General features: G+C 46.0%; 1 protein-coding gene across 5 annotated transcripts in view; it reads left to right on the top strand.

Annotated features, from left to right (window-relative positions):
- The window catches only part of NFYC (nuclear transcription factor Y subunit gamma), a 76,215-nt gene extending 54,912 nt beyond the window's left edge, over window positions 1–21,303 (top strand). For 3 of the 5 annotated variants that reach the window (XM_023727166.1, XM_023727167.1, XM_023727165.1), the window contains 7 exons: window positions 817–930; window positions 4,333–4,428; window positions 9,328–9,501; window positions 12,819–12,977; window positions 15,925–16,032; window positions 19,083–19,142; window positions 20,080–21,303. In XM_023727166.1, the coding sequence (XP_023582934.1) occupies window positions 817–930; window positions 4,333–4,428; window positions 9,328–9,501; window positions 12,819–12,977; window positions 15,925–16,032; window positions 19,083–19,142; window positions 20,080–20,511 (1,143 nt within the window). In that variant the 3' untranslated portion in view covers window positions 20,512–21,303. The remainder of the gene's footprint in view (window positions 1–816; window positions 931–4,332; window positions 4,429–9,327; window positions 9,502–12,818; window positions 12,978–15,924; window positions 16,033–19,082; window positions 19,143–20,079) is intronic. The other 2 variants (XM_023727169.1, XM_023727168.1) reach the window with 2 other exon arrangements.
- Window positions 21,304–26,330: the final 5,027 nt, after the last annotated feature.

Here is a 26,330-nt window from a genome sequence, read left to right as displayed (position 1 = left end):
ATTGTTTTATGACATTGGTTAACAACCCCATGACATGTCAGTACTCTCCTCGACCTTGGGTTCCCTATTACCAGCTTTCCTGTCCCCTCCTGCCTTCTAGTCCTTGCCCCTGGGCTGGTTTGCCCCTTTAGTCTCATTTTGTCCTATGGGTCTGTCTGATCTTTGGCTAAAAGGTGAACCTCCAGAGTGACTTCATTACTAGGCTAAAAGGATGTCCGGGGGCCATACTCTTGGGTTTTCTCCAGTCTCTGTCAGGCCAGTAAGTCTGGTCTTTTTTTGAGTTAGAATTTTGTTCTACATTTTTCTCCAGCCCTGTCCGGGACCCTTTATTGTGATCCCTGTCAGAGCAGTCAGTGGTGGTAGCCAGGCACCATCTAGTTGTACTGGATTCAAGTCTGGTGGAGGCTGTGGTAGTTGTGGTCTATTAGTCCTTTGGGTTAATCTTTCCCTTGTGTCTTCAGTTTTCCTCATTTTCCCTTGCTCCTGAAGGGGTGAGACCGGTGGAGTATCTTAGATGGCTGCTCACAGGCTTTTGAGACCCCAGATGCTAAACCCTAGTTTCTTTGAAAGGCTATTATGAGGTTAAGAAAGTGCCTTACACAGGGCCTGGCACGTGGTAGGTGCCACATAAGTAAGTATTCCTTCTCTCTCCCCTTCTCATGATGAATTGATTTACCTTGAAGTCTCTTGAGCTACCACCTTCTCATTTTCCAACCCTTGCCCTGTAGTCCTGTGGCAAGACATGAGGCAAGAGACAAACTAACTGGCTTGAATGACTTGCTGGTGATTGATTGGGAGGGTCTGTGTCTATTGCAGATGATCAGTGCAGAAGCCCCTGTGCTCTTTGCCAAGGCGGCCCAGATTTTTATCACAGAGTTGACTCTTCGAGCCTGGATTCACACAGAGGATAACAAGCGCCGAACTCTACAGGTAACACTGCAGCCCCTACGTGGGGGGACCTGGGACAAGAAGCTACCTTTACCTGCTCCTCTTGTGTGGCTTTGGGCTAAAGATTGTTCTTCCTTAGCTGATGTGTAATTGGCATCTTTCTCTCCCTTTGGGAGGCTGACATACCTTATAGCCATGGTAATAAAGTCTCCACTACAAATCTTAGTTTCCATTGCTCTCATGGTTTCCACAGCTCAGTGACTGAACTCTTCACTTGGTGAGCCCTCACTGTAAACAGAGGCACAAGTGATAGAGCATTTATCTGTTCCCAGATATAAACAACTTCTGATTGGGAGCCTTGGGTGATACCAGGAAAGGACGACCCCAGGAAAAGTTAGCAGCTCACGTCACCTGAAAATGGTCATCCAAGTCTCACTAACTTCATTAGCCTTTTTATTCCTTGTCTGCCTTCCTGGGGATCCTTTTTTTCTTTTTATTTTAATTCATCAACTCAGTATTCACAGTGTATGAAGAATCCTTGGTTATTGCCTCTGGAAGCCCTGCCCTCAGCAGTCAGCGCCAACTCTTGGGGAGGAAAGTTTCCCCTGACATTAGAGGAAGGATGTGACAAACACAAGACAGTGAAAGTATTTTAACAACAAAGCCAAGAAATTAATTATGTTTTCTCCTCTTGTTTTCCTGTATCTTCAAAATTGAAAATGCATGTGTTTATTCATTTATACTACAAATATTTATTGAACACCCATGATGTTCCAGACACTGTTCTAGGCTTTGGGGATTTGACAATGCACAAAACAGACAGAAATCCCTACCTTTGGGGAAGTTGACATTTTTGTGCAGCTAGATATTGTGAACTTGTTTTGTGCTGCTTTGAAGTAAAGGAAGTCTGTGGATCCAGAGAAATCCAATTAAAGCCACCTTCAAGATCAATTCAGATTAAAAAATAAAATGAGCAAAACACTTGAACAGGCCCTTCAAAGAAGATATCCAGATGATCAATAAGCATATGAAAAATTTCTCAATATTATTAGTCATCTGGGACATACAAATTAAAACCACTGTGAAATACCAGTTTACACCCACTAGAATGACTAAAATAAAAGAGACTTACAAGACCAAGTGTCAGCAAGGAAGTGGAGCAGCTGAAGCTCATATTCTGCTGGTCAGGATGGAAGATAGTACAGTCACTTTGGAAAACTGTTTGGTGTTTTCTAATAAAATCAAACATATCCCTACTCTGTGACCCAACCATTCCACTCCTAGGTGTGTATCTAAAAGAAATGTGGCCATTCCGTATAAGAATGTTCCTAGCAACCTTATTTATAATAGCCAAAACCTGGAAACAATACAAGTGTCCATCATTAGGGGAATATATAAACAAATTCTGATATATTCATAAAATGGATTACTACTCAGAAATAAAAAGGAACGAACTATTGATCCACACAACAACATGAATGAATCTCAAAAACTATTATGTTAAGCAAAATAAAAGAAGAAAATTGCGTAGTCTATGGTTACATCCACTATCACTATCTATGGTGATGGAAATCAGAGTCCTGGTTGCCTCAGATTGGGGGTGTATTGACTAGAAAGGAACTTTTGATATTCTTACCTGGGTGATAGCTGCCTAGGTGCATTACATTTATCAAAATTCATTGAGCTGCATATTTAAGATTTTTTCATTTTACTGTATATAAGTAATAATTCAAAAGTTATTAGCATTTTAAAAAGGCAAAATAAAAATTTTAAAAAGACTGATTCAAGCATATTTGTGTTTTCCAAATATTGTAGAACATTTTGATAGATGTTTAGAAGTTTATTATTCACCTCCCCCACCCCGCTTCATTCCGTCCATAGATGAGCCTTCAGATAGCTTATATTTGAGTAGGTGACATCATCAAAAATGTGACACTGTTATCGTACTTATCTAAAATGAGTACTGGCAGCCTTAAGATGTGCCCTGCTTCAGTTTGGAGGGTTTATTGTCAAGCTGGTGGTTGGCAAGAGGGGTGGTTTGGAGTTTTGCGTTTCAGTGGCTTGGGGCCATCACAGAGACAAGGGAAGGAAAAAACAGAAAATTTCCATCCCCTCCTATTTTGCCTCATGGGTCACCTTCTCTTAAGGTGTAGTACATAGAAGTTGCTAAGGATTTCTATTGGTGTGCTGACTTTTTCCTCCCAACATCTTATGAAAAATTTCAAACGTGAGCAGAGTTGAATTTTACAGTGAAACCTGTATGCTACCACTTAGATTTTACCATTAACATTTTACTGTATTTGTTTTATCCTCATATTTATCTATCCCCCATTTATCTGTTAATTCATTTATTTTTTTTATGCCTTTCAAAGTTAAATTGTACACTTTTCTCTAAATACTTCAGTATTCACTAGATTTCAATGTTTTTTCATTTTTCTCTTTTGATTTAAAATTTTCATACAGTGAAAACACAGATCTTAAGTATACAGTGTGTTTTTTTTTTTTTTTTTTTATTCTTCAGGTGAAGGTTTACAGAACAAATGATTTCTCATGAAACAGTAGTACACATATTGTTTTATGACATTGGTTAACAACCCTACGACATGTCAACCCTCTCCCTTCTTGACCTTTTTTTTTTTTTTGGCGAAAAGATACATAGCCAAAGATAATGTTGGTTTGTAATAAGAAATCTCTTAATTTTACTATTCAAAGAAAGGGAGTGTCACACTTGGAGAGAAACAACCCCACTGGAGCAGGCCTTGGTTTCAGTGTCATTAGTCAGCTGACCCCTGTGTTCTTTACCCACCCCATCTCTATTCCAGTAGCTTGAGACTTCACATATTCATATCACATTAAACCAGATTTAAACCATAGATTTAATTGAGGTTTTGAATTCTAAAATAAAAACTTTAGCCTTGTGGGAACTAACATGAGATCCAGTGACTAGAAAATGTTACAAAGAATTATTGAATTAGAATTTCAGCTAAGAGATTCAAAATAGATTACAATTACTCGTGAACCAAAGAGAGTAAATACTATTGAGGACCTAAAGAGGTTATAAGGCTCAGTGACAGCCTAACTTTGCTCAGCCACGGAATGACCAGAAACTTGGAGGATGCTAATTGAACAATTGTGGGGAGCACCTTAAGGCAGGATCAAGGAGGCAGTAGTGGCTAGAGGCTTGAATACTCGAATGTGCGGTTCAGAGAGCACGAGCTACAGTCATCTCTTCTTTTTGTCGATGTCTCCCCACCCCACCCCGCCTGCCCCAAAAGGTCAGATCATTTGAAGTCTTTAAGAGTTTGGCTGTGTATGTTTGAGCTATGGACTTGACCATGAGTATTTAGTTTTGCTTAGAAATCTTATCTTGTAACTTGAAGAGTGTAAAGCCAGGTGAACTAGTTTCTCACCAGGCTAATTTTTCACTGCTTTTCTTTGTTACAGAGAAATGATATTGCCATGGCAATTACAAAATTCGATCAGTTTGACTTTCTCATCGATATTGTTCCAAGAGATGAACTGAAACCTCCAAAGCGTCAGGTGAGCTGGGAAGGCATTACTGTCCTGCTGACTGAAGAGCACTTGTATACTGGTGTCAGATGTGCTCCTTTTCCTCTCTCAGCACCAGCCATTTGCTATTCTGCTTGCTCCTCCTGCCCTAGACCAGATTCATCCTTAACATCTCCTTCTGTTACTCATTTATGGATACTTTTAACTCAATGCCTCTGAGGTGGTATTTCAGTGGAAATGAATAAAATGAAAATTAAAGGGACAAAATTAAATGAAAGACTTTATTTACAAATAGTAAGTAAAGCTCACTTCAAGGTGTCCTAGGAAATCTATCAGAGACATTAATCTGGAATGGGAGAACATTCCCAGCAAGTTATACATTTTAGAATTTTGAGAAACAGCTTCTCCGTGTGCACAGTGGTGCTTGGGGTGAATGGACTTTGGCTTTCCCTTACTCTGTATAGTGCCCTGACTGCACATTAGAATCACCTGTTGGGATTTGAAAACTGCCAGTGCCCAGGCTCCACCCCACATCAGCTGCATCTGAATCTATGAGGGTGAAACCCAGGCATCAGTAATTTTTAAAGCTCCCCAGATGATGTCTTTTTAATGTGCAACCAGAATTGAGAACCACCACTTAAACAGCTTTCTAAGTAATAACAAGAAAGAGTGGCGTGTCTGTTTTTCCCTCTTTTCTGCCTGCCCCTCTCCAGAGGTCACACTGATTGGTTTTTTCAGCACCTTGGGTGCACATAACTCTTATTTGCAGTTGCAGTTGTGATAGACCTCTATCCTGTTCAGTTCGTTGTTTAAGGCATGCGGATTGCATGACTAAGTGTACTAGAGACACTTGGAGAATAGTGACAGCGTCTGGCAGGAACAAAGCTGTGCTTGTACTGCTTGCTTTATTTCGTTAGTAAAATTTTAAGTGTTTTTTAATGAATTATTTCATAATACGTTATCCTTAGAAACACTCTTTCAGTGACAGCTTTCTCCCTATCTGTCCTGTATTAATAAAAAAGTATAGGAGAAGCGGGCATCCTAAAGGATATTTGTAATCCTGAACCTGCATGGGGACCATTGGATTAGCAAGCCCTCTGTTACCTCCTTACTAGAGCAGAGTGTGCCTCACTGCGTCTCCGTTCTTTCTGGGCAGTCTTTGCTACTGTAAACATCCTTGACTGGAAGCTGTAAGGTGTTCAGAGGAGCTTTCAGTCGGATGTTTACAGCGGCAGGCTGCCACGGTCGTCCCCGGCTGCGCATCGGCTTTGAGACATTTCAGGTTTGTGCCCACGGGCTTGATTCTTTCTCTTGGGGGCCTCCCTCCTCTCTGAGAAGTCACTACAAGAGCTCAGACCATTTTGCTTCCTTCAAAACAAATGATACCACCCACCTACTTTCCTTGTTTGGATTTGTTTCCTCCATGTGTCTTATCAGAAGCCCCCTTTAAGTGCAAGATGGTGAGCTCTATAACAGAATTAAGTCTTGTTCACTCTCACTGTACAAACTCCTGCTTGTTCTCTGTGGGCTGTCTGCTGAATAGACAGCCTGGAGAGAAGGGTCATGTCCTATCCCTTCGTCCAAAGTCCTCAGTGCTTCTGGCTCTCTTAGGGTGTTGGACACCCCCTTGTCCCATCCTAGCAGGATTCAAAATGCTATAGTCCATCTCCTTTTAAAGTGCGTCTAGCCAAAACAACTTCTTGCTGCCTGGGTTCAGTTCTTTGTAGGTGTCCAAGCCGTTGATTGGTGTCCTGTTCAGGACAGCTGCTGCCTGGCCTTTGAAAGGTTCAGATTGCTGAAAGCTAGCCTGAAATTCCAAGATAGCACTTTTAATCCTCTGTAGACATGAAGTTTTCCCCTGTTCCAAATTGGCTGGCACCTCCTGAAGTCCTTTAAAAGCGCCTACTCTCCAAAATGCACTGTTTCTGGAGGAGGCAGCAGTTCACTCTTGGTACTGCAGCAAATGCACTTTTCTTTCCCGTCTGGGGCTGGCTTCACAACACTGTAGTGACGGCCCTAGGACGTGATGCTCCTCATTCTCTGGGATTGTTTGTCAGCCTCAGCTTCTGAAAGGACAAGAGTAAGCCCTCTGGGTGGGGAGGCCACTGCTAAAGCTGGGTAGGTGCCCCGTTCTGGATTGATCCAGTCATTCTGGGATTGTTTTAGCACTTGGGGTGATGTCCCACGAGGAATGTGAGGCAAAGGAATTAGCCTGAAATATTGAGATGTGGGTCTAAGGCTCTTGATTTCTCAGAATGTGCTTGGGAATTTCTCTTGTTCTTCAAGGAAGTAAGTAAAGACTGTTCGAAAGCAGAAGATAGCTGAGGCCTGACTTGTGCCCCACTAAAGCTATGAGTTGAAAGTTCCTGCCCATTGAAATGTCATTGTCTCTTCACCCATTTCTTTAAATCAAGCATAATCATTCCCTCGCTAGCTTGACTCTCCATTGGCAGAATGATTCTTCATAATACAGAAGAACCTCAGACATGCATTGCATTTCAGTGATTTGAAAACCGTCTTGGTTTGTCCTAACATTGCAAATCTCTATTTGATACTCATACAGTGTCCTATATGGTAGCCCCCAAACACTGCTTAGTTCATAAACAGTCTAAGAGGGTACAGTGGGAAAACAGGAGAAGCTCTTTACAGGCTCTCACAGCTTTTGGCAGTAGCTTCTGGAAGGGGTATTTAAAGGGCTTGGTTTTTATCTGGCGAAAATGACCATATTCATTTCCAGATCAGCTGGAGTCAGGGATAACTGAGGAGAGAGCAATAACCGGTCAGGACTAGGAAATGCCAGTGTCACCCTGCTCCCTGACTTCCTGCAAGTTGACACTAGGACTCTCAGTCCTCTCTCCCTTCTCATCACCCGAGAGCTTTTCTGAGTTAGGTAAAGGCCGTAGTGATTGATGTTTTCTATAAAATAGGAGGGGAAGTCTCAGTGGGAAAATAAATACATTGAACTTATTTCAGCAGCTTTGAAAAGAGCAGTCGGCCTCTGCGTCTTGGTTAAGGAGGATATCAGTATTTTGTCCCTGCCTCATCCAAGATCTGGTTGACAGGCTGACCTTTTTTTATAATGGTGAGAAGGAGTTGACATTGTTACTGTTAAGTTGCTGTGGAAACCGAGACCTAGATGAAAATAAAAGGGGACCTCCTTTTTCCTCTGCCTCAGCATAATCACGTTCAGGCTTAAGACTGCTTGGGTCTGAAGCACCAGAATACATTAACCTAGAAAGCTGGTTCATGTTTGAAGACTTGCTTAGAAACCCAGAGTGTTGTAAGTGTCTTCCAAGGCAGAGTGGATGGCCATCAGGGAAGCCAGACTTCTTGGAGGCTGACTATCAGCGATCCCAGTGCTAGTGTCCTGGGCTCCCAGTCATAGGGCAAGCAAAAGAATGCCCAGCTCTGTTCTGCAGGGGACCTCAGCTTCTCCCTACGCTATGGCCACAGAATCCTAGAGGTAGCAAAAGAGTTTAGGGACTCTTTGCTATTGGTAACAACTATTGGGTTTAAGAGAATTTGTCATACTACTAACTCAGGTTCAAAAAAGTACTTTCTGCCTTCAGTAGTCTGCGGCCTATGTAAATCCATCCATCATTCAGCAGGCACTTACTGAGTACCTACAGGGGTATGGTAGCAAGAGAGCTACGTTTTGCCTTCATCGGGCTTCTGTTCTAGCAGGGAAGATGTTAGCTTGACAGGCAAGTGCAAAAAACGTGTAATGGACTACATACAGGTACTGTGGAAGCACAGATTGGGGCGCCTAACCTCTGGAGGGGCTGGGGTCAGTACCAACTTTGTAAATTCACTTTGAGGCAGCCCAGAGGATCTTTGTACCTTGAAGAAGTGTCTGTCCGTCTTTTCTGAAAGCATTGTTCTCCTTGGCAAACTTAGCCCAGAGTAAGGAAGAAATTTAGCTAATATTTTTATTCACCCAGCCCAACTGGTTGTATGTTTGTGTTGTTTTTATTGCCCTAGGCAGAGGCACCATGTGTCACAGGTCATTCTGGAGCAGACGCCGATCTCTGTGTCAGTGGACAGAGGCCGGCCAGCCGCAGACCCTCCAGGCTGTAACCATGCTGTAGTGTGTGTAAACATCCTACACTCTCAGCTGTGAGCTCAAGGTGGCTGGGAGAGGGCTGTTTACTCCTTCTACCATGGAAAACGTCAGCTGAAGAAAGAACAGTCTCTTCACCCAGCAGATCGGACACAATGTGACCTCCCTAGTCAGCCAAGGCAGCACCCTAGCAGAGAGCTGTCCATCAGGCCCCCGGGTTGCACATCTGTAGCTAAGTACAACCAGAACCAGATGTGACGCTGGGTAGACATAGCCTTCAGTGACCACAGAGCTTTTGACATGCTGTGAAAAGCTGGGCACTTGGCTACCAGTGCTCTTGATCCTGACATTTGATTCTGAAATTGCAACCTAGGAAAGCCTCTGTTTCCCTTTCCCCAACTCTGTCCTTCAAGAGGTGGAGGGAACGGAATAAGGAGAGCACTGCCTGTTCAGGAGATTGGGAGCAGGCCTGAGAGACGTAGTACTTGAGTAGCATCTTCCCAGCGCTTGCAATTAGCACTGTTCTCAGATCACAGGCCTTGATAGCACTTACTGACAAGCACTGCTGGTGCGTGGTTTTTAGTTACGGTAGTTGTTTGCCCGTTTGCAACTCATCAGGCAATGGGTGATTACTCTGTAGTTCAGAAAATCGGCTGTATCTTTTGTGAAGCCTATGGAATCTGTTCTTTTTAGTTTGATTTAGCACAACTGGTCTCTTCAAATTGTACTTTCCCTTGGCTTCAAATGTGGAGAGCTCAGCATTCAGCAGGGTACTGCACAAAGCCTGTTTGGGGGAAGAGTGGAAATTCACTGCAGTGACTGCTGAGTCAGTTGTTCTCCTCTTACCTGCCTCTCTTTCCACCCCACAGGAGGAGGTCCGCCAGTCTGTGACTCCTGCGGAGCCCGTCCAGTACTACTTCACGCTGGCTCAGCAGCCCACTGCCGTTCAAGTCCAGGGACAGCAGCAAGGCCAGCAGACCACCAGCTCCACAACCACCATTCAACCTGGGCAGATCATCATTGCACAGCCTCAGCAGGGCCAGGTCTGTGAGCTGCTGAGGATGCCCGTCCAGCAAGACAGCACTTAGGTTTGGGATGCAGAAAGCTAGAATATGGCAGAGAGGCAACCCAGTCATTATAGAGCCCTGGATTTGAAGTCTGGAAACCTGGGCTTTTCCTTAGGTTCAGCCACTGAGAGGAAGTATCACCCTCATCTCTCTGGTCCTCAGTTTCCTCATAAGTCAAGTAAGGAAAGTACTGTGGACAAGATGTTCTCCAGGATCATTACAAGCTCAGAATTTTTTGAAGGGGGTAAAATCTGGAATACCCCCATAAAGAGTACTGAGAATCCTGTTGAAGGCATTTTAAATGGATTCTTTGCCTGCTGTCTGTCTACCCTAAAATTGAAATGTGTGCACTTAAGAAGATCAGGCATCATCGCAAGCTTGCTTCCCTCTCTTCTTTCCCTCCCTCATTTCTCTACCCAATACTTATGTCAAGTGACTTGCTCTTTTTACAGTAGTAATCAGAAGATTGTTTCTCTTCCCAGTGGTATGGTTGTGAGAGCAGTAACATCCATGTCTGCTAGGGGTTGTGAGAGGCTTTAAAGAACTGTGTCCTCTGAGCTCTGAATCCAAACTCCTTGCCAGTCATTAATTTATTTATTCATCAAACAGATAATTACATCTTTTCTGGGTAAAACTCTTAAACATGAAAAAAACAGTCCCTGTTTTCAGGGAACTCACAATCTAGTGGGGGGAGACATACTTAAAGGTTATACCACCACATGAAAAATGTAAGATAGAATTGTGCACGGGGCATTATAGGAGCGCATCAAAAGGGGTACTTAACAAAGATGTGATGAAGGTGATAGAAGAGGATGTCAGGGAAGGTTCCTGAAGGGAATAATATGAGTCTTAAAAGGAGCAGTGGAAGTTAATTACATAAAGAAGGGGAGGCAGGCATCCCCAGTAGAAGACACAGCACAGTCAAGGCTTGGAGGTGAGGAACGGCACAGGGAGCGGTGGGAAGGTGTAGTCGGCATGGGGAACATCTAGGCAAGGCTGAGAAGGGAGGCAGAGACCATCCTGGACAGCCTTATGTGTGCTGGGAAGGAGCTGGGTTTGCCTAGAAGAAAAAAAAATGGGAAGAGGGGGTGATTTAAATATTAATTATGATTTAAGAATTTATTCTCTGCTCATTTGTCCATGTAACAAAAATTTATGGAATGCTTGCTGTATGCCAGATAACTGTGCTAGGCAGGAGGGGTTCAAAGATGATTCCAGCCCAGTCCCTGCCTCAAGGCATTCACTGCACTGTGATGCCTAAGGGACCTTCTTTGGCTAATATGTTGCCTCTGCAGTGGTGGGAGTTTCACCTGCCCAAAGGCTCTATCCCTCTACAGAGGGAACTTCAAGGGAGCCTGCCAAGGGCTGACTGATTGGCTGATCATCCTAAGAAGCTCATGGCCGCTGTGCCCCGACAGTACAGTACACCATAACGTGATTTGACAGCTGCCGTGCTAACAGAAGCCCTCATTTTCCTGAAATGATTTAGAGATACGTTGGAAATCCTCTTGTGAAATTTGGTTGATATAGTACAGTGATGAGTTAGCAGCGTGCATTTTTTTTTTTTTTTTAGTCAGCGAGAATTCCATCCATCCTATTCTTTGCCACCCAGACCTGCTCACCTTAGAGCTGAGAAGGTTTGTGAGGATGGTGAAATTCGTGCCCTCAGCATCTCCCAGCTGTTGTTTCACTATCCTACTGCTTCAGGGTGGCCTTGTGCCATGTCACGCCCTCCCTGAACCTATAGTACTAATTGGTATTTCAAGTTAAGTGCACATCCTTTGCAGAACAGAATACAGATTAAAGCAAAGTTGGTAAGAAAGCATATTTTAAAAAGTGAATTCTGTATTTTCTGTCATAAAATTGGAAACTTTTATCCTGGAGGTTTGGGGAATAAGCTGAATTGAAAATCATGGTATGAGAATGAAAGAGATGTTTCTTGTTGTCCTAGCCTACTGCAAGTATTTTTACTTAGATCTTTCTGTTGTCTTTCTTCCCCACCCTCCCCCAGTTTATACTTATTTCTCTTTACCTAGTTAATCCCTTGGATCCTTATCAGTAGTTCCCAGAACACATTCCCTTCCTTGTAATTTTAGATGCATAGTTTTAATGTCCAGTAGATCTATGCAACCAGAGTATAAGAACATCAGAGTAGCAACATCAATTGAAGCCCGTGGTCTGTTGAGACTCCCAGAGTCTTACTGAGGTGATTCTTAATTCAGAGTGGGGAGAGATTGTGTCCAGATGAGAGGGCTGGGAGTACAGGTGTAGTTTTAAAGCACCCGACCCCACCCCCCCATCCCCCCCCCCCCCCCCCCCCCAAAAAAAATAAAACCATCACCAGAGAGTCAGATGGACTGGGCTCACAGCTCTAGGTAGTCTGTAAAGGTCACATGTAGGGCTAAAGTTTTGAGCTTTGAAAGAATGACTGACCCTTTTGACATTTCCATCTCTCAGGGGAGCAGGTTTCGTAGGACTAGAATGCACTGATCTGAACGAGAGGCACAAAATCTGCCAAGTCACATATGTTAGGCTGAAATTCCTTAAAGCTGAGGTTCCTATTTCTATAGAGCTAAAGGTCTTGCTATATTAAATTTTATTAAATGGCCTCACTTAAGAGTCCAGATAGTCCAGTGTCCTATCAGTGTTTGCCTCTCCTGTGGGAAGAAGCTTCTGTGGTGCAGAGCAGCCATCTGGCCAGTGTGGGCAGGAGCCTCCCTGCCGCTTGAATAGGAGTGAAAGCCAGCGTGGGTGCACCAGGCTAGCCTTGGGAATGCACCAGGTGGTTTATTTTCCTTCCAGTGTCTTGCATGCCAAAGGAAGAAGTCCAGAACCCTCGCCTTAGTAGTAAATTCACATCGACCCCACTTTCTATTTAGTTTTGCCTTCCAGACTCACCTTCTCCAGACTTGACTTTGACCATTCCTCAAGCAAACCAGCATGGCTGCTTTCAATTCTTTTTGCACCATATAAGCCTTAACCATCATCAAAGGGGTTGTGAAAAGTTGCAATATTTAAAGCATGGAGATTTTATGTTTGGGGCCTAGGCAAATATTCTGTACTGTAAGCCTGAATATCTGTTGGGCTTTCCCATCTTTTATTTTGAAGAATAATTCTAGCAATGCTCTAAGCCTGAAGGACGATGGAGGTTAAGTGTTGTTATTAGTAAGTGTTGAGATGCGCTCAGGTGTTAATGGGAGGGGATTTGTTCCCAGTTAACTGCTCATTATTAACCCCTTGGTAATCCTGCTGCCTCTGAGCTCAGTCACCCTTTTCGTGATTCTTCCTTCCAGACCACACCCGTGACAATGCAGGTTGGAGAAGGTCAGCAGGTGCAGATCGTCCAAGCGCAGCCACAGGGCCAAACCCAGCAGGCCCAGAGTGGCACGGGGCAGACCATGCAGGTGATGCAGCAGATCATCACTAACACAGGAGAGATCCAGCAGATCCCGGTAAGTCTGTCCCAGAGGTCTGCACAGCGCTGTTCTCAATTTTGTAACAGGAAATGCTTGCAGATTATATATACAGAGTTTTTTTTCCTTCCTTTCTCCCTCCCTCCTTCCCTTCCAATCTGTATTCCGATTACCTCCAGACCACAGCTTGCTTCATTATGTTTACTCCCAGCTTTCCTTTAATCCGGGCTCACCGCTATGGGGCAGCTCGTCTCGATTTCCCCTCAGTCCACCTATGCAGAGCAACCACTATCTCATGCCAAGGCCCAAAGGTCCTGTGAGGCAGTCCTGCCTTTTGATTAGTGGAGAGTACGAGGGAGGTGTATAGGGAAGGCCATAAATACACTTGTTGCATATTCATGAGTCAGTTCCCAGTGGAGCCTGCAGTAAAGTGTATTTTTGGCTTTCATTTAACTTCTCCGTTCCTTCACTGTGGACTGCTGCTTCCCGTGTGCCTGGAGGGATTTCATTTCTTAGATTTGTTGGCTTTTTTACTTGTATTCTTTTGTGAAAATGTCCTTGCAGCCTGTACATTGGTCACCTTGCCACCAAAAAATGTGGAAAGTGAGTAACATGAGCAGTCCTTCTGTTTCCTGCCCCCTGCGCCTCTTCCTTTTGTAAATGAAACGTAGGCAGGTATAGAAGCTCACTTGGACTTGGTTTACCACTTCCTGTTTGAAAAAAGCTTGAAAAGCACCCTCAGCCCTGTTTTAGGAACTGTTCTGCTTATTGACATGTAATAGGCCAATAGAAGGTGCTCTCTCTCCTTCCCTCTCTTTCTCTCTCTCACCGCCTTGCCTCATTGTTTCAGCTGCCAAACATCTCTCTCTTGAATGGTTCTTATTTTTGCATATGAAGGCACCAAGACAAGTTCATTTATGCCAGAGAAGCATTCCCATGTTGCAGTGACTTTAACGCAAGTATTTTAACCCTTTGGTGCACAGAGCTTTGGTCCAGAAAATGTGCTGCAGAATTCATGACCTCGTCTTCACTGGTCTCGGACACATTCTGCAGGAGTCTGTTTCTGGGCTCTTCAGGCAGCTCATCAGAGTGCTCTAATGGTGATGACCTTCAGGAAGGAAACTGCTTCTTTTTTGAAAGCCCGAGGAGTGGCTTATTTACTCTGTAATTAACAGGAAAATGCTGTGAGGATCCCCAGACCTAGCCTTATGGGAGAGAACTGAGGGTCAGAGCATCTTAACCTAAGCCTAAAATAAGAGATTCTTGTTTCTGTCTAAGAATGGCTTGTAATCATTGTACTCACAGTTTTTCAGTCACGTATGGGTTTCTGCAAAGAGCTTCTCTTCCCAGCTAGAAAATTTAAAATCCCTGTTGCTCTCAGTACACTTAACCCCACTCCTGGGACGAGCCTTCAGTCTTTCATTCTGTGATCCTTGGCTGGAGTTCTGGTGACTCCTGGGACCAGCCACCAACACTTAAGGTAGATGAGGTTTCCCAAGCCTATGCCCAGCTGCCTTCATCCCCACAAGAAATGTAACATTGTTGCCTGGAAGCCACATTATGGGATTTAGGTGGGGAATTTAGACTTGGCACCACAACCTGTCAGCAGCTGCTCTTGGCATATTCTCAGGAAAGAAATGACTGCAGGTCACAGTACTCTTGCCCTGTCTCCTTGGAACTGGATTCTTAACAAGTTTAGATTCCCCCCAACCCCCCCACCCCCAGTCTTGGCTCAAACTGACAATTCTGGGATCATCTACCAGGAACTTCAGAGTTAGTCCTTTCTTGGTGGTTCAAATCCTCTTTGAGGCTGGATGCTTCAGAGAAGCAGTTTGCTTTAACATGCAGGAGTGCAGCTTCATCCCGTCAGCATTTTCCTCTGGAAAGTAAAATTCACTGCCATGAAGTTTGTTCTTGAAGGCAAGGGGAAGTTTTGCTCCATGGCAAAGAGGCAAGACCTCGCCTGTCAGCCTCAAGAAGCTTCCCCTACGGCAAAGGCAGGCTGGGCAGGCAGATAGACCAAATCTGCCTGTGCTCCCAGAGCCTCTTTTCACCCCCCAGTCCTGGGTGTGGGTGTCCGTAGCCCTCCTCTGCTGGCCACAGTTCCTCTCACATTGTAACCGCCTGGGCCTCTTCTCATCCCCAGGCTGGGAGCACTGATACTTTTGTGGTACACTGGAGCGTTAAGAGCCTGAGTTAAGGCTTTTAGCACACAATTAAATGCAGCATGTGGTATTATTGTATTACCTGAGAATCGTAAGCGTAAGGGACTCTAAGGTCATTTTTTGTTGCTTTGGTTTCCCATGATGGGGTTTTCTGTGAAAGGCTTATTGATTCAGCCTCCCCTTGGGAGATGTTTGGCCAGAAGCTAGTGCTGAACACCAAGGATTCTAAAAGTCCCATAGACCCCCGTTGGTCCTGGCCCTTGGGGACAGCGATAGTAAAGCAGGCCAGCCTTTTCCTCCAAGATAGACTGCATGGGGATGAGCAGTACGAGGGTGGTGCAGGGTGATGGCAGGCTGCTTTGGGTTCCTGGTGCACACTGGAGCTCTACACAGAATTGGATCAGTCAGCCCTGGAAATGGAGTGGACAAGTATGGAGATGGAGGGGAAAGAGGCCCACTCTTAAGGTGCAAGCATCCCGAGGAGGTCAGTCTTTGGGATAAATTCCTAAGACAAGTTGTGATCAAACAGCAAAGAGCCAGTGAATGATGAGGCTGTTCTCACGTAGGTGACAAGATCCTCTTGTAATTTGTTCCATGGTCTATCCAGGGAACATATTCTCTTTTGGGTTGTGTGGCTTGTGGGGTGGGATGTTGTGATTTTGCTTGTTTTGACCTCTGTTAAAAAAAGACATTTTTTTCAGGGTGGGCTTCTTTGGAGGGCTTGGGGGGGGTGCAACCAGCATCTCTAGCATGGAAACTTTGCCTGTTGGAAGTTGTACTCAGTCTCCTGTGGTCTGTTTGTCTCTGCCCCGTGCCCCCAGGTGCAGCTGAATGCCGGCCAGCTGCAGTATATTCGCTTAGCCCAGCCTGTATCAGGCACCCAAGTCGTGCAGGGACAGATCCAGACACTTGCCACCAATGCCCAACAGGTATGTGCCCCAGAGATGCAGGGCTTGAGTTGGAGACCAGCAGGAGCTGGCTTCTGTCTGGAAAGGGTACTCAGCCTACAACTCTCTCACCACCTCATCCTTCAGCAAGGGCTATCTCCACATCCTTCACATGTGTTCTGCACCCCAAGGGACACGTCGGGGTAATTGGAGGATTGGATTCAAATTGTGTCTCTTACCATCCTGTTCTCAAGGGGCAAAGAAATGCAAGGCAGGGGAAACCTTGAGGATAGTTGAAGAAAGCCTGATGTGTGTTGTGTTGACATGTTGTAGGAAGCATTTTGACAGGCTGGCTGGTTGTCAGGCCACGTTTCCGTCTTTAAACCTGAATAGCTTTTGTGTCCTGGCACCTCCTGTGTCCTTTGGAAAGCTTAGATTTTATCCCCTTCCTCGTCATGTGTCCTGACCAGAGTAATTGGCCCTCTCATTTCTCATGCCGTACGATATTCAAGGCTGTGAGTCACAGATGCTGAGGGCTGTCTCCCTGGGCTTGAGGGGGCAGGGGGCGAGGGCATCATTTGTAGGGGGTGGGGGATGCTGGTCAAGGGGAGGCATTGTTAATGGATTCTTTTGCCTCAGACCCAAAAAAAGCAGCGATCGTTTAAGAGCTGGACCTGTCTGGCCCAGTTGCATTTTTGGTGATGTATCTATTGACAGTGGTGACAGAGCTGAGTTTGTAGAGCAGGTCTCCAAAGATCTCATTTGGGAAAATGTGAGGAATGAGCCAAAAGCAAGGCTTCTGAGTTTCATATAGTCTCTGGGATCATTAAAAAGTCCTTTTCAAACCCACTCCCTGGCTTGCCTAAGGACTTGGACTTTTCCATAATTTCCTTTGGGCTCACCAACACTGATCTCAGATCACAAGACTAAGCACACCCTTGTGTACATCGCCCCCCCCCCCCTTTTTTTTTTTATCTTATAAGATTCTTCTCTGGGATCTAAAAACCTTTTATGGCACGGGTATGGGGAAGGAATGAGAAGGGAAGAATTCTTGGTTCTCCAGAGGTCAGTTTTGGGAACAGAAAATAAAACCAAAAAGTGGGGAGAGTTGAGTGTACAGAGAGGAAAGGGAGAAGCAAGAAGGAGGCACCTGAGGGCAGTTAAAGTCTCCATAAGAACAGGTTGTACCCTGAGAGTATGGCCCCCTTTAGCTCTTTTAGCTCAGTACTGAAGCCACTCCTGAGGTTCACCTTTCAGCCAAAGATTAGACAGTCCCATAAAACAAAACAAGACTAGAGGGGCCCACCGGCCCAGGGGCAAGGACTAGAAGGCAAGAGGGAACAGGAAAGCTGGTAATAGGGAACCCAAGGTCGAGAAGGGGAGAGTGTTGACATGTCGTGGTGTAGGTAATCAGTGTTACAAAACAATACGTGTACTAACTGTTCAATGAGAAGCTAATTCTATAAACCTTCACCTAAAGTAAATAAAAAAAAAAAAAAAAGATCAGGTTGTAATTGTAACAACCTGGCATATACTAGATGCTCAACAAATGTTTGTTGAATGAATGCTGAAAAAGAATCGTCTATAAATAGAATTTAAAGGTAAGTGAAACTTTCTTCTCAGCTGATGTGAATGGCAATCCTGATGGCCACAGGGCAGTTAACCTTCTTATCTGTGAGGAATATTTTCTACTTGTCTCAGGCTCATTCATTTATTCTGCAGACATTTCTTGAATGCTTACTTTGCACCAGCAATATAAAGACAAAACTTAGCTTCTGCCTTGGCATCTTTACACTAGTGGAAAGAGAAAGACTTAAAACAAGGAACAATTGTAAAGAAACATCATGAAACCCTTTCATACCCTTCCCCTTTCTTGCTCCTCATAGCATCATGGGCAGGCCTGACAGGGATTGTTTTTTGGCCATCGTGAGGACACTTGAGAGGACAGCCCTTACTTTGCAGGTTGGCTGGGATGATTCCAGGACATGGCACAAAGAGGACATTGCTAGTCACATGTTCCATAGATAGACATTTGCACACTCCGGTCCTCTTTCCCGCCTACCAAGTTGTCCCCAGCAGTTGTGGTTATATGCTGCAGTTCTACATGTCAGTAAATTTATTTTAAAATCCGTTTAAATAAAACCCCACATAAGATTTTAAGTATGTATGATAAACATCTTCCTCACTTCACGCCCGCCCCTCCCCTTGCTCCGGGGCCCCTATCCTCCTCCCTTCCCTTGGCCCAGAGGGCTGCACGTGGTTTCTCGGAAAAAGTACTTCATAGGTTTGCCACCAGGGCTGCCAGGGCCAAGGCCGTCGGCTTGCCAGGGTGTTTCATATTCCAGTCAGATAATCTGGGTGATAGGGGTTTGGTTTGGAGCCCCCCTTCCAAGAATGAAAGGGACCACTCACCACTTTGCTCAGTATTTGCAGACTGCCTTCACTGACTGAAAGACGGGCCTTTAGGGCTCCTGTCTAAACCATGTCAGGTCAGCATGTAGGAGCTAGGTTTTTGGTTTGACTTGAGCCTCCAGCCCCAGGAAGACCTTGGGGTGAGTGGGTAGATGGGTAGAGGAGTAGGTAGACATTAAGATATGGGTGTGGAAGTTGTATATTATGTCCTCCAGGGGCCTCTGTGTGCCTGTGTGGTGCCAACTCTTTGGCTAGCCCTCAGTGCTAGAGATGGGGAGGGACTCTTGCTTTCCTACTACCATATTTTTATGCAAATAACACGTGTCTTCTGTGTTTGCCAGCCGAGCCCTCCCCCCTGCCAAGGTGTTTTCGTAAGTGCCAGTATGCCAATTTTTTTACGTTTGTGTAAATAAAATTAGCATAGAGGGCTTTTGAAAATACCTCACGTAGTGGGGCTAGCAGGAGGGGAGGGTGCGGCTGGCAAACAAATGCAGAAGGTGCAGGTTATTTGTGTAAAAATATGGTACTCATTGAACACTTGCGTGCCAGGCCTCATTCTGGGCATTTGATATGCATTGTTTTATTTGACACTTTGTAACAGTCTTTGGGTGGTGGGCTGATGGGTGGATGAACCAGGCCCTGCAGTTGACATGCCTACTCTGTCATCTTGATTCCTACAGATCACACAGACAGAGGTCCAGCAAGGACAGCAACAGTTCAGCCAGTTCACAGATGGACAGGTAGGGCACTCAGCCTGGGCAGGGTAGAGGGGAAGGCATTGCGGGAGGGACGGTATCTGGATTTGGATGGTTAGGACAACTATTCTGTCCTTTAGTAGCAATGAATGGACAGAAATTGTTAAAAACAAGTACAATCTTTGAATCAGGTTACCTGTCCTTTAGATTTATAGACTTGTGGGAGCTGAAAATAATCTTAGACATTACATAGCCCAAATCTCCATTTTACAGATGAGTAAACTGAGCCCCAGAGGTGGGTGTGCCTTGCCCAAGCTCACTCATGTGTTCATTGCAGAGCCAGGACTAAATGAAGGTCTCCTGTTTCCCTCTCTAGGACTGTTTTTTCCTCTAAGCCATGCTGCTTGTTAATAGCATGGATTAGTTGAAATGTAGGGAACATGTGACCTCTGGAACTCCCTCAGTGCCTGGAATTCAGTAACTGTAAACCCACACAAGGAAGGAATCTTCCCTTTTCCCTCCCCCTTTCTCCTCACGCTGAGGTCCCAGAGACTCTGGGGACATGACAGGATGACATGCCCAAGCAGCGGAGAGGAGCCAGCATCAGCACCCCCCCTGGCGTCTGCCAGCACCAGGTGCCAGGCTCCTATGGCCAAGGCTCCTATGGGGCTTTTAACTTTTGGTTTCTTTTGGAGGCGTCTGAGAAACCAAGTGGCCAGTTGGCCCTAGCCTTCCTAAGTGGCTGTGTGAGCATCTTCTCCATTCCTCACGGGTCTTGGCTATAGTAAGTGTTTAGTCCCAGGCTACCTCCTCACCAGGGCCCATGCAGGAAATGCAGGTTCACCTTAGCCTCAGCCTGAGCCAGATGTTCTGAGGAAAGGAGGAGAGGGATAATCCTGCCAGTGACGATTACCAAGAGTTGGGGAAATGCTGACTTCCAAGCTGCTGGTACAGTGGTTCGAATTGCTTGTGTTTGTCACAGAGGAACAGCGTGCAGCAAGCTCCAGGCTCTGAGCTAACGGGAGAGGCAGAGCCCAGAGAAGTGAAAGCCACAGGAAATTCAACTCCCTGCACCTCTTCCCTGCCCACCACACACACACCCTCACACCGGGCTGGTGCCTCCTGTGTCTGCTGCTCCCAGCCCCAGCAGAGCTCCACACCCCCTCCTCCCTCTGACGCCTTGCAATGGGTGGTGGTTGAGGTATCTGGGGCCCCCAACCAACTCGAGGCCCATAGGGAGCTGCATGCCCCTCTCCCAGGGGTGACCTCACTCTCTCCTCTCCACCCCTCGCAGCAGCTCTACCAGATCCAGCAAGTCACCATGCCTGCGGGCCAGGACCTCGCCCAGCCCATGTTCATCCAGTCAGCCAACCAGCCCTCCGACGGGCAGGCCCCCCAGGTGACCGGCGACTGAGGGCCTGAGCTGGCAAGGCCAAGGACACCCAACACAATTTTTGCCATACAGCCCCGGGCGATGGGCACAGCCTCCCTCCCCAGAGGACCCGGCCGACCTCAGCGCCTCCTGCAGGCTAGGACACTGGTGCACTACGCCCCACGCCTGGGGGCTGGGATTCTCCAACAGAAAGATGCAATATTTTTTATTTCCTTTTTTTCCATTTTTTTCCCCAAGGAGTCAGTATTTCAGTATGTTGAGCTGTGTGTCCAATGCTATGAAATGAAAATATTAAATAACGTATTTATGGCATTGTCTTGAAGAGTGTGGTTGAAGAAATATTTCTTCTTTGGGTTTTATTTTTTTGGTTCTCACCGCCACTTCCCTTTAGGAGCACATCTCCCCAGGGGTGTACGTCACCATCTCCTGACTCTTGGAACCTGTTGCCCCCAGGATTTGCCACCTTGTTCTACCCTCAGATTAAATTAGGTGAATATGTATAGCTGCTTTTTCACTAGTGGTCATCTTCTCACCCCCTTGCTCTTGCCGCAGAGCTCTGTATATTTGCATCCAGAGGCCATGAAAACATTCCTTAAGTTCAGAAGGTGAATTCGTTCTCCATGGAGAGTGGATGGTTTCGTTCCCAAACGCTTCTCTCCCAGGGACCCAAGGAGACTAGAACTATGTGCATTTTGCCCATTTCTCCCTCCCCCACCCCCATTTTATTTTTTAAATGCATTAAAAATTGTGCTAGTCTCCTTTGTTGCATGGACTTCAAACTGCATGAAATGCAATAAATCTCATTTTAGATAATGTAGAGTCTGGGTTTCTGTGTGTGGGAGCATTCACGGGGCCACTTTGCTTGGGAAAGGCTTAGAGTGGTTTGCTTGCCCTCAGGTTGGATGGCCGGAAAGGAGGGGGGCCTTGGTAAGGAGAGGGTGTCCAATACTGAGAGAACTTAAGCTGCATATCTGATTCAAACTGAGGTCTTCAGCTGATTGTAAAAATGAGCCTCATCAGAATCCACTTATTACTCAGAGGTGCTTTCCTGCCTTTTTATTGGATGACCACATGCATGTGCCAGACTCAGCTGTGTCCTGGCTTGGTTGATGGTCAGGACATCTCTCATGGAGAAGCTGGCTCCTGCCTACACATAAGGACCCAGGTAACCACCTCCTCCCTCCCTCTCCCCCCACCTCCCGTCCCCCGCTCGTGTCTGGCGCAGGCTGGCATGGCATGTGCCCTGGGGGGCAGCCCAAGCCCCTTGTCAGCTAGCAGATCAGAAGGGTTCTACAGCCAGTGTCTGCTGCTGGTGATGAAACAGGGAGAGTAGAAAGAGCATTCTGCCAGTCCATTGGCTGTAGAGGCCACTGATGAGCCATCTTTCTTACCTCCACTATGTCATCCTTACAATTAGAATAAACCCAAAAACAAACCCACTGCCAGTGAGTCAATTCTGACTCACAGTGACACTATAAGACAGGGTAGAACTGCCACATAAAGTTTCCAAGGCTGTAAATCTTTACAGAAACAGACTGCAGCGTCTTTCTCCTGTGGAGTGGCTGGTGGGTTCAAACTGCCAGCCTTTGGTTTAGCAGTCCAGCTGTTAACTACTACGCCACCGGAGCTCCTCAAAATTAGAATAAGGTCTATTATGGAAAGCAGTGAACTGGGTCCAGGTAACCTGAACCCGTTGCCGTTGAGTCGATTCCGACCCATAGTGACCCTATAGGTCAGAGTAGAACTGCCCCATAGGGTTTCCAGGGAACGGTGGTAGATTCGAACTACTGACCTTTTGGCTGTAGCTCTTAACCACTGCACCACCAGGGCTCCAGGTCCAGGAAAAGTCGATATTAATTCCTTCTCTGATGGTAATATACTGTAGAACCTGGGGCAATTCCCTTCACTTTGGGGCTTCTCAAGGGTGGGGCTGGAATGGGAAAGAGGCTTACATTAGATGATTTCTTGTCTGACCCTGATGCTCTTAAGATTCGCTCACAAAATATCCCCTTACTGTAAACCATGGTGGTGGGACATGAATTAATTTTCAAGAATTACTGAGTAAAAATTTAGAGAACACTACTGCCCTCTTCCCGCACACACACACCCCCCGCCCCGGGAGAGCCTCAGATCTCTTGGATCTGCTTGACTGTCTTGCCTAGCTTCAGGTCTGGCCAGCTCTGCCCTTTCTTCTCCAGGTTGTTTTTTTGGAGGAGGAGGTTCCTGTTGAGCATACCTCCTAGAGGTTGGTAGCTTATAAAGTACTTTGACATCTCTGTATGTATCATTTTGCCATAGCAAAAAGAGACCAGATCAGGAATTCATACTATAAAAAGAAGAAAAATAGCATTCCTTTGCAAAGCAGAGATTTTCCTAGTTTTAAGCTTTGGGATACATGGTAACCTGTTGGTGTCATCAGGGTAGGTAAAGCAGGTGGTGCTGTCACCATGTCAGCAGGTCTGTCCCTAGAAGAGTGAATCGGGAAGCCCCCACATGCTTCTGACTTCCAAGGTTAGTGCTGCTCCTCCTCTGGCATCCAGTTGTCTTCATTCCAGCCCTAGACTTTTCCCTGGAGGGGGTCGTCTGGCTTTTCCACTGGCCTGTACCCAAACACGGAGTCCTGGTGGCACAGTGGTCACCATGAGTTGGAATCGACGGCAGTGGGTTTGGTTTGGTTTTTGGGTACCCAGACATGTCTTAGTGAGACATCATGCAATCAGCAAGTATCCACTGATAGCCCTGTGACGAACCCCATGTGAAGAGAATGCAAGGGAGAGAGAGCTGAGGGGCCCTGGCCTCGGACAGAGAAAAGGGAGAAGCTTTGTCTCTGGCTGACCCCCTCGTGGAGGTCAATACCCTCTTGCGGCTCTTCGACCCATTCCTGAAAAGCCAAGTGTGTTTGGAATTTCAGGTCAGTCAGTGGTTCCTCGTTTTTGCATAGACTTCCATTCTTATTTTGGAGATGTTTCGATCAGTTGTGATTTGCAAGCATCTGCCCTGCTGAGCACGTTCCCTTTAAATTGCCCTGCCAGCAGGGCCCGTCAGGGTGTAAGCAAACACTTTGGTCTAGCCCAAGAGAGCCCCTATCTAATACCCAGCACGATCCCCTTACATCCGGAGCACTCTTCAAACACTTTTCCTAGCACTTACAGCATCCGTCCTCCTGATGATCTTCACAGTGACCCTGCAAGGGAGACAGAAAGCGGATCGTGATCCCTGTGTTACACATGGTGTCATGGGAGGTCCAGCGAAGTGCCGTGCCTTGCCCAAGGTCACTCTGAATTATAGGTGGTGTTGAAACCAAAACACTGATCTCCTGACCCAGGAGCATGCACAGCTGCTCTTAGGGCAAAGGCAGCGGGGGCAGGGGAGGAAAGGAGGGGCAGGGAGTGAAAGAAAGAACACGGCCTTACTTGATGGCAAACGGTTTACAAGATGTGAACTGTCTCCTTTTGCTCTGCGCTCCCCAAACCCACTGGCCCAGCCCTGAATTTATGTGAAGTAAATATGGCAGTTGGGTCTGGTTCGGGGACAGCTAGGTGGTTGGGATAACTTTCCCTAATGCTCCATGTGTAGGATGCTGGAGACAAGAGGCCCTGGGGATTAGGACCCCACCACCAGACTGGCCTCCTTGCCGCTCAGTTCTGCCAACTGGCCACAAGGGGGCAGCATGAAGCACTCACCCAAGTCTCTGGGAGGTGCCTGGTCTCACCTTCATCCCAGCTTGAGACAATTCTAGGACCTAATGGGGTATGACAAGGAGCTCTAGTGGCACACTGGTTAAGCAGCTCGGCTCCTAATTGAAAGGTCAGCAGTTCAAACCCACCAGCCACTCTGGGAGAAAGATGTGGCAATCTGCTTCGGGAAAGATTATTCTGTCCTATAGGGTCGCTATGAGTTGGAATTGACTTGATGGCAACCAACAACAACGGGGTGTGGCTGTCCCCTTTCTCAACGGGTATTTCATCTTAAGCCCTGTTCCTGATAAGACCCTTGCCCTTTGAAGGGAGGGGCCTTCTAAGGCAACAGTGAGGGCTGGAAACACTACCCTCTTTAGAGTTTTGCATCAGAGTAGGTGGTTAGATTTTAATAAGGACTTTTTGACAACTCAAGTTCATTTAAGGTCCTTCTTATCTCCCCAGATCCATTTCTTTCCACAGTCCTCTTCTCCCCCAGGAGCCCTGGTGGCGCAGTGGCTAAGAGCTCAGCTGCTAACCAAAGTTTCTGCAGTTCAAATCCACCAGCTGCTCCTTGGAAGCCCTTATGGGGCAGTTCTACTCTCTCCTATAGGGTCGCTATAGGACAGCTATGAGTTGGAATTGACTTGATGGCAACGGATTTTCTCCTCCCTCATGCCGTGCACTCTGTTCTCCTGTCACACAATTATTGGTCCTTTAACTCACGTCCAGGAGAGAGATGTGGCAGTCTGCTTCTGTAAAGATTTACAACCTTGGAAACCGTATGGGGCAGTTCTACTCTGTCCTGTAGGGTCACTGTGAGTCAGAATTGACTCGATGGCAGTGGGTTGGGTGTGGTTTGGAACTCATCTCCATGTTTTCAGAATGTGCTGGTCCCTCTGCCTAGAATGTACTTTCACTTCCTTTTCCACTTACTGATCTCCTATATATCCATCAAAGCCCAATTTAAATGGCCTTCTCTCTGAGAAACTTCTAAGTCCTGGGGTAGAGTCAACAAAGACCTTTTCAATGCTTCTACAGCAGCTTCTACAATTTCTATGGTTAGTGTCATGTATATACTGTCATTCAGCAAATACTTCTTCGGCACCTTCTATGGGCATTGCAAATACAGCTGAAAGCACGCCAGATGAGGTCCCTGCTATCATGGAGCTTATATTGGGGGATGAGGTGGGGTGGGAGTAAGAATGGGGGAGATAGACAGTAAACACAAGACCAAGTCAGGTTCTGAAGATAGCACTTATTACTCTGTGTTAGAATTTTCTGTTTCTGACTGTCTTCTTTACAGACTCTTCTCCAGCTCAGAGGCCTCTCTGCACCTCCAGGGCCCTGCATGGGTTATGGCACCAAGAGGGCAATAGTAATTGATGAGTGAATAAATGGCCATGAACCCTTTCCTGTAGCCAAACTGCAAACAGGACCTTGAGCACACTGCACACATTCCCACCTCTGCTCATTTGCTGTCTCCATTACTTTTCTCTTGTTAACAATTTCTTATTGAGCACTGACAAAATGCTAGGCAGGGGTGTTAGAGACACAGAGTATTCTTTTAAGAAAATTCTGTGTAGGAAAATTTATCTAAAGATAGATACCTAAAATCATGATAAATGAAGAAAAGTTTGAAGTTGTCAAGGATTTCATTTTACTTGGATCCACAGTCAACATCCATGGAAGCAGCAGTCAAGACGTCAACGCATTGCACTGGGCAAATCTGCTGCAAAAGACCTCTTTAAAGTGTTCAAAAATAAAGATGCCACTTTGAGGACTAAGGTTCGCCTGACCCAAGCCAAGGTATTTTCAGTCGCCTCATATGCATGTGAAAGCTGGACAATAAATAAGGAAGACCAAAGAATTGATGCCTTTAAGTTATGGTGTTGGCAAAGAATATTGAATATACCATTGACTGCCAGAAGAACAAACAAATCTGTCTTGGAAGAAGTACAGCCAGAATACTCCTTAGAAGCGAGGATGGCGAGACTTTGTCTCACGTACTTTGGACATGTTATTAGGAGGGACCAGTCCCTGGAGAAGGACATCATGCTTGGTAAAGCAGAGGGTCATCCAAAGAGAGGAAGACCCTCAGCGAGATGGACTGACACAGTGGCTGCAACGATGGGCTCAAGCATAGCAAAGTTGTGAGGATGG

This window comes from Trichechus manatus, unplaced genomic scaffold, assembly GCF_000243295.1.
Source record: "Trichechus manatus latirostris isolate Lorelei unplaced genomic scaffold, TriManLat1.0 scaffold00015, whole genome shotgun sequence".
In the NCBI taxonomy this organism is placed as follows: Eukaryota; Metazoa; Chordata; class Mammalia; order Sirenia; family Trichechidae; genus Trichechus; species Trichechus manatus.
The sequence above is the reverse complement of the archived record's forward strand: the minus strand, read 5'-3'. Positions and strand labels throughout refer to the sequence as shown.